This window comes from Armigeres subalbatus, chromosome 3 (genome assembly GCF_024139115.2).
Source record: "Armigeres subalbatus isolate Guangzhou_Male chromosome 3, GZ_Asu_2, whole genome shotgun sequence".
Classification (NCBI taxonomy): Eukaryota; Metazoa; Arthropoda; class Insecta; order Diptera; family Culicidae; genus Armigeres; species Armigeres subalbatus.
In genome coordinates this window covers 143,057,714-143,074,616 of record NC_085141.1, presented here as the reverse complement: position 1 = coordinate 143,074,616, position 16,903 = coordinate 143,057,714, and the positions used below count along the sequence as shown (strand labels likewise).

Below are 16,903 nucleotides of genomic sequence, written 5' to 3'. Positions count from 1 at the left end.
ATTAACAAGGTGGCTCAAAAACACTTTTTCAAATTTTTTGATTTCATGTTTTGAATTTAATTTTTTGTAATTTATTATTGGAATAATAATAAAGTCATAAAGTCACTTGTACTAATTGTATCAGATAGAACTAATTTTCAATAACTAACTGCATTGCTTTATCTGGTAATTCTGAATAATCTTTTCTTGAGACAATTCCAACATTATTCATCGACGATAACAGCAACCTTCTGAAGACGTCTTCGATGTTTACCATTCTATTGAATTTTCTGGAGTGGAACTCTCGATATCTTCGAATACTTTTGTTCCTCGTTTCTTGTACTTCTTCGCTACACATTCCAACCGGAAGTATTGTGTATTTTATGATTGCCGCTCCATGTACCAACAGTTTATGAACTGTTGGGGACAATGTATACCAACCATAACGCTTCTCATACAAAGCTCTTGTCTCTTCTGCGTAAATCTCGAAAGATTTGTGATTGACTTTTGATTTAGAGTTTATAACGGTAAGAAGGATGAAGAAACGCTCTAACAAGCTCTCATCCAGACCGGTAATTTTCGCAGTGATTTTCCATTCACGAAAGAACTTGCGGGCTGTGTTCCTGTCATTTGAATTTCCACCACCGGGAACAGGTTCACTAATGCGTAATCCTGTTGCACAAAAGGATGGATATAACTTAATCTACCGAATTACTAATATTTGTTATTACAGTACGTACCTAGTTCCGCTCGCATCTTGTTTCGAATTTCCGTTTCTCTAATTTTCACCGCTTCATTCGACTTGCTTACACGCCATGTTGGTTTATCAAGGGCAAGTCTATAGGAGACCTTTAAAAGCATTTCCATTGTTCTGATATATGCATGAAGAGGAGAAAATCCATATTTATATTTGCCTGGATCATCAGAATCTGAATCAATTCTGGAATTGTTCAAACATTTTCCTGACCTTCCACAGATGTAACAAGCTTGCGAATATGTTCCAGTTAAATCATTGACGACCTTTGTATCCATCATCGTAAACAGCATCTCTGTTTGAACGGATACCTCTCGATCCGCCACAGTTAATTTAATGTTTTCAAATTTTGAATTTGCGAGTTCATCAACGAAACCTCGCGTTTCGTTAATTCGGCTGACTCTTTTGCAAACATTAATTTAATGGGTCTGCACAACGAAACGGATGAGGGCAGGTCATTGTTCCACACAATTTCATCAATTTCATCTGCTTCACGATGGCCAATCAACCTTAAAGGAACCATCGAGAAGGCGAATATGTGTGAATCGGAATATTCGTGTAATTCCTTATTCTCGTCTTCATCAAAAAGCATTGCTTATACCTGGCGTGATTGCTGCTTCCGTCACAGCCCCACTTATAAATAATTGTGTACCCATCATACGGTCCACTATTTGAAAGTAATTCTTTACTATCCACGCTTTCCAGAAGGCGCTTCGAGGTATGCTCGACAAGCTCTTGTAACGGCACTTCTGCAGCTGATGGATTTATAGAAAGACCTATCAGAAATTTTCATTAGTATTTATCATGTACTATGGATTAGTTATTTTGTATACCTGTAGGATAACACAACTTTTTGCTTCGACCAGTTTGTTATACGCTGCAAATATATCGACGCCTTTGACGATAGTTTGCTGTCTGATATTCGAATACTGAGCTTTAGAAAAATCATTTTGCATAAAATGCAAGAGCTTCCTCCGCTGTTAGAGCTACAACATCTTGATTTGAAAGTTCTGCCGAACGCTGCAGCTCGAATGCTGCATCAGGGTTTTCTGACAATTTTTGAATCAATTTCCCAGCTTTACGAAACCCTGCCCGGGCTACGGAAGTCGCAGCAGCAAACAAAATCTCCTCCATTGAAAATTGATTAAGTATGGACTCAATCCGCTTTTTCTTTGTTTTGGATGTCAAAGCAGCGAAAGTTTTTGAAGTACGGCAGCCAGATGATTTTGAAGGAGAATGGATATCGACTACAAATTCTCCTGCGATCCAAGCTTCGTTCAACTTGAAAAAATGGTCCCGTTTCCGGCCAGCTTCTCGCCATAGCTTTCGGAATTTCAGCAACACGAGGCTTAGCTTCTTTTCACCAAATTTTCGTTTACTTCTAGGGAAATTCGATTCTTTACAAATTCTAGTAAATTTTTCAGTGTGTTTCCTTCAAAAGAAGGAAGATGAGATCGGCCAGCTGAATCACTGTTGAAAAAGTATTATCGTTATTTGAATGTCAGCTCTCCAGAAAGTGACCTTACCTTGCTTCATTATGTAACGTTCTGACAATTCTGAGTGGAAAAGATCACAGCTTGCTATTATTCATCACATTCGAGATCAAATATACAGTTTTGATGCAAATATCAGGCACTTGAAGCTACTAAAGGGTCTTAATCAATAGAAGTAATCATACTTATGATATGCATAAAAGAAATATATTGTCCAAGATAGGAAATTGTAAATAAGCAATAAATAAATAAAGTAAAAAAATCCCATAATTCAAAATTTTTGGAAACATAAATAATTTTAAAAAAAATCATAAAAGGCATTAGTCATTTTGAACTGAAAATAACAATTATGCAAGAATAATTTTCCACAAAGAAATCGAAATTCTTCTTTGGAAAAATATAATTTTCTTAATTAAAACAATAAACAATTGCAAAATTTTCCATAACATTTTTTTCTATATACATTGTAAACATTCCACAAAAAAAAAATTATATGGAGAAGAAAATAGGAAAACTACATAAAAGATAAAAATCAATTAAATAAAATCAAATTTTCCTTAAACAATAAACACTCCCAAAGCAGGGATCATTCATGCAAATTATGCTCCGTTTTATTGTTTTCTGTATTTTCAATGAAAATTTTATTTAATTTTATTGTTCTTCATTGATTTCAGTAATTTTTTAAAATTTTTATGGAATATACAATCATTTTGTGGAAATTTTAGCAGTTTTATTTCTATTCTGGTTTATTTATGGAAGTTTTGTTTTTTTTCTGGAAATTACATAAACAATAAACACTCCCAAAGAATGGGTCATTTATGGAAAATACGCTCAGTTTTATTATTGTACATTTTTCCTACCACCGCAATTTTTATATTCAAAATTGCTAATATACCTTGGATCTTGGAAAATAGATAGAGATTGATAATTTTGTGAGGAATGGTGGTTTGGTGCAACTTGGTCACCAGACTAATCAGATATTTCACTTTTACTCGATGTGGGCCGGAAGGTCAAGTATAAATACCCGAAAGGTGAATGCAATTTTTTTGCCATACATACAAACATACAATTACATCAACTTAACTCGTCGAGCTTAGTTGATTGGTTTATAACACTAAGGATCTCTGGTGCTCTATTATAAAATCGTCTTTGGAGTATTTTCGTCACACCTTGAGGTACGAGAAAGGCAAAATTAACAAATTTAAACCGATGTCACTTTAGATACAAGAAAAACACCTCCTGATTTTTTGATATGATATACTCTAGGGCTTACTCTTTGAAATGGTGTTAAAAGATTGAAATTATGGCTGCGCCATCCAGAGATATTGCCATTTAAAAAAACCCATTTTTTTTTGGCAAAATGCGAATAACTTTTCATCTGCAAAAGATATCAACAAGCTACTATCACGAAAAGTTGCGCCTCGAAAAGCTCTAAAAGTCTTCCAAAGACGACTAAACTGAGAAATTTGAAGAAAAAAAGTTAGAACAGAAAAACTGTTTTTTGTGGGACTACCCTATGTCTAAATGAGAAAAATGCTCTAATTCCGTCAATTTAAGAGCTACAGAAAATATTTTTCTAGCAAAATGATTGGAATTAGCTAGCCTACAACTTTACAGAATAATGTTCACCCCTATTCTTGCAATTAAAAAAGTTGATTTTTACATTCCATGAAAATGAGGACCACCCTAATTTTCATCAACATCCTGATAAAGTTCTTACTATTTGGAACAACTTTGTGGAACAAAGGTTTTTTCTAACTCTGCTATTTCAGGCTCAAAATACTAATTTCCACTTAATTTCGCTCTGTGGACCATTGTGCAATGGCGGATCGAATATCTCTCCAGCCATCTTCAAGAGACGCTGCGCCTAGTTGCTTTTCCGTTGGGAGTGCCACTTCCAGCTGCTGCGCGTATCCTTGGGCTAGTCTACCGTCTTGTAGCCACCCAATCCAACCGCCATACTTTCCTGGTAAATTGAAAAGCTCCAAAGTTGTTACAATCTTGAAGCCGGACAAAAATCCAGCTGAGGCTCCTAGTTATTGAAATAGGATTTCGGATTGGTACGGAAAAACGGAAATAAAAGAATACTGTTTGAAGAGACAAGATTAAACACGTTTATATTGTTCGGTATGATTTTACATTATGCTGAAAACGAGGGAAAGGTTGACAGCTATCACAGTGACGCCTATCCGGTAGGGGCACACCACAGTAGCGGCGATTGCATAAGATACAACCGGGTTGCCAGATGTTGTTCTTTAACAGTTATCGCCCAACCAGTTTGCTTTCTTTAATAAGCAAACTGTTTGAAAAGCTTGTTTTATATTATAGAATGATGTTTCATATTTATGACAATTCTATTTTTGCTGATGAGCAATTTGGTTTTCTTCAAGCGCAAAAATTTTCACGGAGTTTATTCAAAAGCTCTTCAACGAGTTCCTCAGAAAGCTCGGCCACAAGTTCGTTAGGAAGTTCATTTAGCAATTCTTCTGGACATTCCTCCGAAAGTACTTCTGGGAAGTTCCTTTAGGATTCCTCCGGAAGTTCCTCCAGAAATTCTTCTAGACATTCTTTCAGGATTCCTTCAGATAGCTTCTCTAGGAATTCATCGGAAAGTTTCTACAAGAGTTTTTCCCGGAATTTCTAAAAACAATCCATTTAAGGTGATTATACAATAAAGCCAGAAATCGGCCATTTTGTAAACCACGTGCTTTTCCAATATTTTTTTCAAGAGCACGAGATGAAAGAACCATAACGCGTATGGGTCTGAAATAATTTTAGATCGTTTGCATAGTTATGCTGAACAATCATAATTTGATTTTCGGTACTGTACGAAGACTATTACGCCAGATTTGGTCTTTTGGTAATGTATGTAGATAAACGTGTGGTGAATTTGATAATCACCACGGGCTTCATTCTATAATCACCTTAAATTTATTCAGCAACTAGCGAAAGAAACCCAGCTTTGCCCGGGTGTTGAAAATGTCACAATGAACTATTTGCAGCACCGCACTCTAGATCAATTTCCGTGCGTTTGTTTTGTTTTCCTCAACAGCTGACCCAAAATAGTATTCTAATGATTTTTTACATTTCCCCGTTAAATTCACCAACTTTTTGTATATATAAACCTTGCGGTTCCCAAAACGAATCGATTAGGGAAAAAATCTTGCAAATCGGTCAACCCGTTTAATCTTCAGGAAGGAAATCTCAACTCATTTTTATTATATGAGATTTCTCAGGAAGTTTTTTCAAGAAATTCTTCTAATGTACCTCCAGTAACTCCTCTGGTAATTCCTCCAAAAAATAATTTGAAAGCTTCTTCAAGAAGCTAAGATTTTTTTCCGGAAGTTTCTTCAGGAGTTCCTCCAGGAATTCCTCCTGATGTTCCTCCATGATTTTCTTCAGAAGTTCCATTAAAACTACTGGTTTAATAATCCTTCAATATTGCTATTCCAGAGAAAGCTTTCCTTTTTCCGGTTCAACTTATGAACTACCGCAGCTGTCACTTCATACCTATTCTCTGTCCTTTTGCATGGCATACTACGATAACAACACCAAATTTCAGGTTTTTGTTTCAGTGTGTCAAAGATTTTCAGGCCTGCGGAAGAACTTTGACAGCTGCGGAAGAACTTTACGGAATCCGCAAAATGGAAAAATTTCAAAAGATCCGCAATAGTCATCGGCGCGTTGAAAAATATTCGACGGCGTGAGAAATTTCTATGCGGCGGCTCATTTTTGGCGTCGGCGTGGCGCGGTGGCGCACAGGTCAATTAAAAATATGTTTATTCCTAATGAAGCTTTTTTTTTTTTTTTGTGTCTTTATTAGAGAGACTTTCAGCACGAGGCTGGCTCGTCTCCGACCTAATGAACCTTCCCGTAGCCAATGATGTCAGTAATTTGCGTTCGATCATTTAGTAGTTTGCCAATAACACATTCCAGAGACTGAATTTCAAAATATGTTGTATGGTGGACTTCTAGTGCGAAGATTTTTCTACAACTTTAATTAATGGTTCGTTATTAGAATTCAACTATTAACGGAGTTAGAGCGCTAGTTGCAGTAACTCAAACTAAATGATTGGAATTTTGTTATCATTTAGTCTAAGTTACTGAAACTATAGCTATAACTCCGTTAATAGTGGAATTCAAACAACGAACCATAAGGCAGAGTTGTAGAGAAATCTTCGCACTAGAAGTCCTCCATATTTTGACATTCAGCTTCTGGAATGAGTTATTTGTCAATAGTAAAATGAGTAAATGATCGAACGCAAATTACTGAATGATCGTTAACATCCTTCCCGTAGCTAATCAACTTTTGATTTTAGGTAGCTAATCAACTTTTTATTAAGGTGTTTTTTTTTTAATTATTGATTAAGTTCAACACCGGAAACTTTTGAAATTATTTATTTACTCTTAATCCAAATTGCAAATCTATAATCGTGTGATAGCAATGTATACTTTATAAATAATGATGTTGATCAAAAATCAATAATAAATTGCAGAAAATTAGTATATTTTGCTAAAAGATTGCATAAAATGAAAACAAAACTACAACTTGTTTTTTTTTAGAAACTGAAAATGGTTCACTTACTACAGATGTTTTTCCCCAATTTAATATTATTTAAGAGAAGGAAGGAAGACCCAATTCACTCGTGGTGAGTATCAATGCCAGTATCAGTGCCATAATATCATTGTCGTCGGCGAAGTCAAATAGCTGAACGGACTTCGTGAAAATCGTACCACTCGTGACAATTCCTGCCCGTTGTGTTACTCCCTCCAAATCGATGTTGAATAGCACGAAACTCCATCACCTTGCCTTGCCTGAGCGTTTCAAAGGGACTCGAGAATGCCCCTGAAACTCGAACTACGCACATCACCTGATCCATCGTTACCTTGACCAACCGTATCAGTTCATCCGGAGATCCGTGTTCGTGCATTATCTGGCATGGCTGGTCTAGAATATCGATCGATTGTATCATATGGGGCTTTGAAATCGATGTATAGATGATGTGTGGTCACGTTGTATTCGCGGTATGTCTGCAATGCTGGTCCGTGGTAGAGCGTTTACCCATAAATCCTGCCTGGAACTGCCCCGCGAACTTTCTGGCAGTTGGTGCTAGTCGATGACATAATATTTGAGAGAGCACATTGTAGGCGGCGTTTAGTAATGGGATTGCGCAGTAGTTGTTACAATCCAGCTTATCGCCCTTTCTGTAGCTGGACACTCGACAGCTTCCATCCACTTCTGTGGTAGAACCTCCTATTCTCAAATTTTGGTAAATACCCAGTGCCAGGATCGTTCGTGTAAATATACTCTATTACTATATTTGATTCGGTGTTCTTCATAGTGCTACCACCATCTCTGGATCAACATCACGATTGTTAATAGAACCACAGTTGTATCGAAACATTTAGTAAATGTGTACGGTAATTGGGTCGATTTTTAGTAAACACAATCGTAGCCATCATCGAACATAGCAAGGAGATAATATCTATTTAATAATAATATTATTTTGAGATAATATTATTTTACCACATTATAGTTTATTTTTGATAGCAGAACTTACAGTTGGTCGGGGTTCTGCCAAACCGCACCAAGCGGCGTTTTGACTGACTTGCGATATTTTGTTCGTAAAAAGAAAATGAAAGTCATGTTTTATCAAATACGTATATTTGTTGTAGGATATCCTCAGTTATGGGATTGAGGGATATCCGATTCGATTTGGGATCAATTAAATTTGTCAATTAAATTCGTCATCGCGATACAGGTTAGAGATCATGATCGGAGCCGAAGCCAAAAAACATCCGTCCCAACCCAATGCAATTAATTTTAAGGAGATTGTTGCATCCATAATTTGTGTCTATATTCAAAAGTTATACACGTTCCACAACACGATTCGACTTCTTCGATTATTTTAGTACAGCAAAGCAAACATCATATTTATAACTGGGCATAATCGACATTTGTTTCATTGTATCAGGATTATTAAGTGAATCAACCGCGGACGTACATTCCGACACATTTTGTGTAAACCCCGGATTCAGTACCACATTGGCTGACAACTTGGTCGATCGGAGACCGGGAAGTCCCAAGGCTAAATAACCGCTCCCGAACATGGATGACGATGGGGAATACAACGACGGTGACATAGTCTGGGTGAAGCTCAGCTATTGTTGGTGGCCGGGTGAGGTGTTGGGTGGTGATCGTTTGACCGAGGATTTCATTTCCACGTTGAAACGCCGCCCCTTGGCCGTTGTTAAGTTCTTCGAGGAAGATTCATAGTAAGTGTGAAAACTTTGATATGGTCCTGCAAGATAAATTAAAACATTGTACTCTCTTACGTTCCAGTGAATATGTCAGAAATACTAATTTTATCTATAAATATAACTGCGGTAGGAAACACGAATTTCTTAGAAAGGGCTTGGGTAAGTCACTGAGATGAAACGATGTTCAACAGGAAAATAAAATGGATTTTTTTTGCAGAACAATACCGCGCCAAAAATAAGCACATGGAGAAATTTCCATCTGACGTTATGCATGCCGAACGCGCAACAGGAGGCGACCCAAACATTGTCAACTCAACCGACTTTTTGCCTCAAAAGCGCGAAAGCTATGCGGACATCTTTGGCGATAGAAACAAAGGCAAAGGTAAGGTAGTTCTATCATGTAATATTTAGTGTTCTGACATTTTTGTTATACGCAGGTAAAAACACTAGCAAGAAAGTCGCCTCTCCTAGTAAAGTAGTACCAGTGATTCCTGTGAAGAAGCACGAGGTCAGGATACTGGGACAAGCGACAACATCGACGGGACTGAGCGTCGGAAGCCGAAGTCTATCATCGTCTCTAGCTTCGGCTTCATCGCTGTCATCGACTCCGAGATCCGCATTCAATGCGTCTTCGCTGAACTCATCGGTAGATGTCACCAACAACAGCACGATTGGCTCGCCGATACAGAACTATCGTTGCCACAAATGTGGCTTCGAAAGTGGGCGACAAAATGTGATTGTTCTCCATACCAAGTATTGCCGCGCGATACCGCTGAACTTACCTTCGGTGAAAGGTAAGTGGGTTGTTAACAAGTTTATGGAAACGGTTGTATGAAAATTTATAGTATACTGATAGTATTGGAAAGTTCTGAAATTTAAACATAATCAGCGAAACGGTATCAATCATAATGTTTCATACAATCTTCAGACACATGACTGTATTTAAAATATTATTCTTTTTTAGTAACCAAACCAGTTCCAATAACACCGGAGAAACCCGAGCCAGACACGACCCAAACAGTTGTAGAGTCCCAAGGCAAATTGGTTGCTTCCACTCCAAAAACGGACGTACAGGAAAAGATCGAAAAGATTGCCGATGGTGATGAGTTAGTAGAAGTGATCCAGGTTATTGAGCCGGTAAAACCTACGCGTGGGGGACGCACTCCGAGAGCGGCTGCCCCAATTGCCAAATCTACACCGAAAAGTACCGATCGCCGACGAAACCGAACAAGAGGTCGGGCAGCGGTGACTACAGCGGATGCCGCGGATGATGAAAAAGTGGAAGTCTTCATGGAAGTAACCGAGGAAAAGGAAGAGATAGTCAAAGAAGAAGATAAGCTTCCGGAAAAAGATGTAGAAGTAGTGAAAGAGGATGAATCAGTCGACAAAGATGATTCGAAGGGTTCCAAAGGAAAGATAGAATTGAAGAATGAACTTTTAGCTGATTGGAGTGAAGACGAACAGGATGATCAGAACGACTCTGCGAAAGAAGAGGTGACTGTTAAAGACGAAGAGCCAGTTGAGAAGCTAAAATCTGTGAATACTGCAACGAACTCGCATGATACGAGTTTGGAGAAGTCAGTTGATTGTTCACCCCAGTTAGCGTCACCAGTGTCGTCAGGAACGACAATCAAGTATCGAAATATTCCGAAGAAGCAAAAGCGGGAGTTTATCGAGGTGACAAACGATCAACCAACTGCGCCAGTGGCAACTACAGTGGAAAAATCTTCTAATGAAAGCTGTATTAGTACGACAGCAGCGATATGTGTTGGAGATACTTCATTAAATTCATCGGACAAAACCCTAGCATCGACCGAGAATTTCCCCGATCGACCAATAAGTGCAAAGCAACGCATCCTGGATAGAGCAACACGTGGATCCAGTAAATCGATCAGCAGTGATGAAACAAAGCGTGAATCGCCGGTTAAAGCAATAGCGCAAGAATCTCAGTCGCCCAAGGACGATGACTCGAAGAAGGAAACTTCCTGTTTCGATTTTAAGGAAGACGAAGAAGAGGAAGTAGTACTAAATAAGTCACCCCGGAGATCACTTTCCAATAAACGTGACCCTTCGCTGGAATTGAGCACCAACATTGTAGATCCCATCCAGGAGCAAGAGGAACTGGAGCGTGCTAAGAAGGATGCGGAACTTACGAACAAAATAGAATCGCTGCTTTGTGAAACTAGCCTACCGAGCTTGCCGGAACTTCCTAAGATCTCAAATACCCCATCCCCGGGACCATCATCGTCTACGGAGACAACACCCCAACTCAAAGAAGAGATTGAAAGGAACCGTACTTTACCGCCGAAGGAACGTGGTAAGCGTATCTTCAAGACGCGCAACAAAATAATCGAAAACGAAGCGATTGCGCTTGAACAGTCAAAAGCGATTGTAATGGATTTTGTTAAAAAGTCCCACGAAGAAGAGCTTGCAGAGCTGCTGGAACAGCAAAGGGTCGAGACCAAGCTGAGTTCGGAATCACCAACGACTACTAACGATGACTCACAGGAATCAGTTGTGTCAAACGAGCCAACTCGTTTCGAAAATTCAGAATTCGCAGCGATCAAATCCAAGCGTACGAAAATTTCACAAGCAGAAAATATTCTGGCCCTGAGTGCTCAAGCAAACATTACACAGGAGTCATCGGTTAGTTCTTCCAACGAGATGCCGAAGCCTACGGAAGCGGACTCTCTACCGGTGTCAATAAGTAAGGAACAGTTGGAGCTAAATTCGCTAAGTACTGTTGATGATACACCCAGAGGTGGTCGGAAGAGCAAACAGAGGAAATCCGGTACACCAGTAATTGAAAAAACGATTGAAGAAAAGGCAAAGCCGGAATCACAATCACCCGTTCCAGACGGTGCTACCAGGAGTCGTAAAAAGAAAAGCCTCGAGCTTCAGGTTTCAGTTGAAACGCCGAACTCGGAAGAAATCGTAGAGTCGGAACCACAATTACACCTTGAAGATGTAATTCGCAAAGGACGAAAGAAGCGAGGCGTTGAACTTCCGCATTCAGTTATTGAAAAACCCAGTACAACCATGGTCAATGTTGAGAAAATGGCCGTGGAAGCACCAGAACCAGTCGAAGAAACTGTTAAGCCGGAACCACAATCCACCCATCGCAGTATGACTCCCAAAGGGCGGAGGAAGAGGGGTATGGAGCTTCAGAGCTCAGGTATGGTTGTGATTGAAGCACTTAGCTCGGCCATAGTTGCTGAGTCAGAAACACACACATGCTTTGAAGATGTGACTACTAAAGGACGAAAGAAGAAGGGTGTAGAGCTTCAAAACTCTGATGAAGCAGAAATGTCTATTTCAGTAGAAATGGATATAACTCCAAAAAATCAAATAAAGGAATCCGACTTGGTAGCGATTGGAGCCCATAGCTCTAAGGAAGCAGTAGTGTCGGAAGCAAATACACTCATAGAAGATGCGCCTGTCAAAGGAAGAAAGAAACGGGGCATAGCGCATAGCAGTTCAGCAGTTGAAAAGCCTAGTTCAGCTTCTTCTGAAGTTGATAAAAAAATCAATGAAACTTCAAAGCAGAACGAAGAGCCAGAAGCAGCCTTAGCAGTGAATGCTCCGAAGGACCGAAAGAGAAGAGGCGTTCATCAGAGATCAAACGTGGATGAGGATAAGGAGCTCAACTCGGAACAAGTTGTAGAGTCAGGAATAGATTCACGCGTCGAAGATGTGGTTCCAAAAGGACGGAAAACACGAAGTGTGGAACCTATTAGCCCAGATATAGGGGAGGTTACACAGGTGATTGAAATCACAGAGCCGGAGGCTCCTAAGACTCGAAGAAAGAGGGGGGTGGGGCTTCCAAGCCCAGTAGTTGAAACCCCAAGCTCTGCTACTGCCGAATTTGAAAAAACGGTTGAGAAGATTTCTGAACCGGTCAGAGATACAACACCCAAGGGTAGAAGGAAGCGATTTAATGAGCTTCAAAGCCCAGATCAGAAGATTGATGACCAACCTTGTACCGGTGCTTCTCATACTGAAGAATCAGTCGACAAGGGAACGACTTCGGAGCCACATGCTGAAGCTGCCGTATCTAAGAGTAGAAAGAAGCGAAGTGGCGAATTGCACAACTTGGAGCTCCCAGCGTCGCAACGTTTTGCAACTGTGGTTTTAGAAAAATTAACCGAAGCGACCTTAGAAGCGGAGCTCCAATCAGAGGTCCCCGACATCACACCAAAAAGCCGCAGGAAGAGAGTTTCAGAAGTGGTTGCAGCCGATGATAGTATCGAAAGCCCGCTCGAGGAAGCACCTAAACTAAAAGAAATATGCCTGGAAGTTAGTGCACCCAAGGGTAGAAAGAAGAGAAGTGATGAGTTTCAACATTCAGAGCAGTTGGGTCATGATACACTTCGGGTAGAGATTGAAAAACTAGTACAAGAGATTCCGAAACAAAAACCACAGCCAGTTGTTGCAGATGTCACACCCAAGAATCGTAAGAAGCGAGGTATGATAGTTCAATCAGTTGACCTTGATACGTCTAATACAGTAACATCCGAGGCTGATGTGGCTCCTGATTCGGAATTAGTATCAGCCGTTGGAGCCAAGGGCAGAAAGAAGAAAAATAGTGAATTGCGAAATGTCGATCTAGCGACGACCGATTCGATTCGCACAGCTATTGAGAAACCAGATGAAATTCCGGAATTAGAAGCACCCCAACCCGTCGCTGATACTGGTTCCAAAGGTAGAAAGAATAAGGGAAGAGAGCTCCAAAAGTTAGAAGTGCCTGTTGCAGGTCCTGTTACTAAAGTGTCTGAAAAATCAGAAGAAACAATCGAAATTCCGAAGTTTGAAACAGAATCAAACCTTGCAGAAGCTACTCCTAAGGGTAGAAAGAAAAGAAGCAGTGTCCTTCAAAGCTCAGATCTTACCATCCTCGATACGCCTGTTTCTACTGAACGATTGGTTGAAGAACCAGTTGAAGAAATTCCAGAGCCAGATCAAAACACCAGGCTTCCCAAAACAATCGAGGATATACCCCAAAAAGGTCGAAAGAAGAGAGGAAATGAAATTAAAAGCCCTGAAGCGGTGGCTTTGGATAATGCAACTTCTGAAGCAAAGAAACTACTCGAGGAAAGCCCAAAATCGGAACTCGCATGTATCGACATTGCTATTAATGAGGAATCGGAGAAGAAGAGCGATAGGCTTCCATCTGAACAGTTGACAGATGCTGAAGTGGTCGAAAAACCGATGGAAGATATTAAAAAAACAGCAACTGAGCCACGTGCTAATGATGTATCTCCCAAGGTGCGAAGAAAGAGAGGTGGTGAACTCGATAAACTCGATCTGACTGCTTTAGATATTCCTCGCTCGCGTCGAGGTAAAAATATCAAAGTTGATGAACCAGTTGTAGCGTCTCAAGAAGTCGAAACCTCGAAAGAAGAGCCGATTGTGGTGCCAACTTCGTTTGAAAAACATCGTAAATCTAAGCGGCCGAAGAAGGACGAAGAAGTAGTAGAGGAGCATCTTTCAAAAACCGAACAAGTCGTATCAAAATCAGAAATATTGTCGTCTGTTGTAGAGGAATCTAAGGAAGATACAAAAGTGGTCATATCTAAACGCTCAAAGCAGCCTAAGCAATCGTCGGCAGATTCAACCGCTGAAGATATTCCAATGGTTACTGAACCAACTGTTTGTACAGTTGAGAAAGTGGAACCCATTGCTCCTGAGCAACCCGATTCCACGCCTTTCCATAAGCTGCAGCCCATCAAAATGATTATAAAATCCCGGGGCAGAAAGTCAAATTCAGAATTGCTTTACGAGTCCACTGAGGTATCCTCGGAAACAAAAGAGGATGAGGTTAAAGAGAAACTTCCCAAATCTCCTAAAAGCTCCAAGAGGAAAAAGACACTGACTGAACCAGTGCCAGTTGAGGACTTACCAATACCAACGGAGATATCACCGACTGAGAATGTGGAAGAGCCCACCAAATCTCCCAAATACAAACGGCCGAAATTCATTCATGATCAGTCGAAGCCTACGAAAGATGATAAGGTTTCGGAAGAAGCATTACAAATTTGTACTCCGACAGATCCTACTGACACTGTTTTACAAATTGCGGAAGCTTTGATACATTTACCAGACGCAACTCCATTAAAGCCTGCCGTTGTTGACTCAGACAAGGTAGATCTTAAACCAAACAGTAGTTCGCCCGCACCCAGCGCAAAGACGATTAATCCTAGGAAGCGGCACCTTCAGACATTGATGAGTAGCCCTGAATTAGTGGAACAACCTAAACAATCGGAACCGGTTGAATCTGTTATCATTCCAGAGAAAAAGAAACGTGAAATTGATGAGGTTGCTAGCGAAGTGGCGCCTGTAAGCACTGCCGCAAACGAACCTGTCGTATCGGAAAAGAACCATACTCAGCGATTAGAGGAAGATAAATTCGACATCAACAACATCCCGATTGTTATGGATGATAGTGAACTTCTGGACGAATCAAATATTTCAACAACCACAAATACCCAACAGCCAATTGAAGAGACTCTTCAAATTCCTACGACGAAACATTTGACTAAGAAAATGGTCGTCGCAAAAAGCAGTAACGGATCGGAATCCGTTCCGAAAACTACCCCTCAACAGGATTCCCACGAGACACCGTCTTCTATACCGGATTTGTCAGTCGAATCTACTAATCTTTCCGTTAAACCTACAGTAAACGAACAGTCATCTGCGAAATCGGTTCAATCACGAACACATTCACCCACAAATCGTGGAGCAACACAGCTGGTACAGGCTAGCAGCGTAGGACAGATTGTGATAACTAGCAAGGGCACTGTCTTCACAACACAATCGCCCACTACTTCCACCGCAAAATCTAGTCGAAGCGGATCACCCAAAACCCACGTAACTCCGGCCAAGGTTAGTAGAAGCATAGTTTCGTCCGTGAGTAGCGTGGGTACCATCAGCAGTTCCACTTCCAAACCATCTCCACCTTCTTCTTCACCCACCAGTCATAGTAGTGCAGACGAATCGACTACTAAACCTCCTGTGAAGATATGCGTACAATCGCAGGAAATCCTGTACTCTCCAACAAAGTCGCGATCATCAACGTCGAAGTTAACTGACACGCCTATCAGTCACAAGAAGACATTCTCTAGTAGTTCGTCGCCAAAGAAACTTCTCGCGAAAAAGCACGCCGATATCAATTCACCTACCACTAGCGGTAAACCTCTATTCTCTACGTCCAAGGGAGCTCCGATTACACCGCAACCCGCCACATCATCGGCAGTAGGCTCAGGAAAAAAAGCACACAAAGTCATCAAGATCTCGCCACAAAAGCTCAAAGAGTTCACACGATTAGGAATGGTAGAAGACAAAGGGCAGGGGAAAGTACTCACAGCCAGTGGCATGAAGAAGTTCCGTCAGGAGCAGTACCAGTTGCAGAAACAGCAAAGATCACGGTCGGATGAACCTAAGAAACCATTAAGGGCAGACTCGGTTGATGAAGAACCATCCACATCTACTCCAACCCCGCCTCCTCCAAGCGAAGCTACGCCGGAAGTTGTGATAGCTGCTGCAGCGGATTCTTCAGTGAAGGAAATCACAACTACTCCAGTAGAAGCGGAGCAAATTTCCGAAGACGACGTCGTAACAAAGTCTACAAAAAATTGCATTGAAACTGATGCGTCGATGTCGGATGTGGCCGTCCTGCCAGAGCCTTCATCCACCGAAGAGAATGAAGCCGATGCCACTGTGGATGAAACAGAAGCGGAGAGTAGCAACTTCGAAGGTACGGAAAAGGAAGTACCTTCCCACCAGTTGAGGCTCTCGAACCAATCGAATCTTCACCTGTCGTTGCTGTGGAAGCAACACCTGAAGCGTCCGAATCCGGTTCAAACGTGCAGGAATCGTCACAGCTAATTGCTGTTCCAGCAGAAAACTTTGGTGGGCCACCGAACTTATTCTATCTTTGTGCTGTCCGAGAAGAGGGTTTCGTTCCGGTAAACAATGAACTGTTGTACTTGGATTCATCCAATCAATTGGTAGCGCTCCCGGAGCATGCTTCCATCGAGGACATTGTGAACCAGGCGGAAGTGTTAGAGATCTCAACGGGTAGTGACCAAGGAACGGTAGTAACGGCAGCTGCAGCCATCGATGGGGAAGGTGCCATCGAAGTTGGGCAGCAAAAATATTCTTTGAACACACAGGATGGTCAGCAAATTATACTGGACCAGCAAAGTTTGATGGCGCTGGCCGCCGGAGGTGACACATCTCAGTTACTTACGCCCGATGGACAGCAGATTTTATTACAGGGTGAGTAACCAAACGGTGTTTTGTAGAGCTTAGTTTTTTAGTGCATGACCATTGACTAGACTTGTACCTACAAGTGAATGCCTGCATATATATAGGTTCGAAATTTAAAGTTTTGGGTGAAACCAATTAATTTTGACAC

At 40.8% G+C, this 16,903-nt stretch overlaps 1 protein-coding gene across 1 annotated transcript in view; it reads left to right on the top strand.

The window, feature by feature from the left end:
- LOC134221216 (titin-like) overlaps nucleotides 1–16,903 on the top strand; it is a 42,005-nt gene that overhangs the window by 12,368 nt on the left and 12,734 nt on the right. Inside the window, 6 exon segments of the mRNA XM_062700413.1 lie at nucleotides 8,202–8,502; nucleotides 8,570–8,646; nucleotides 8,705–8,869; nucleotides 8,925–9,281; nucleotides 9,452–16,258; nucleotides 16,261–16,764. Coding sequence (XP_062556397.1) covers nucleotides 8,336–8,502; nucleotides 8,570–8,646; nucleotides 8,705–8,869; nucleotides 8,925–9,281; nucleotides 9,452–16,258; nucleotides 16,261–16,764 — 8,077 coding nt within the window. The 5' untranslated portion in view covers nucleotides 8,202–8,335.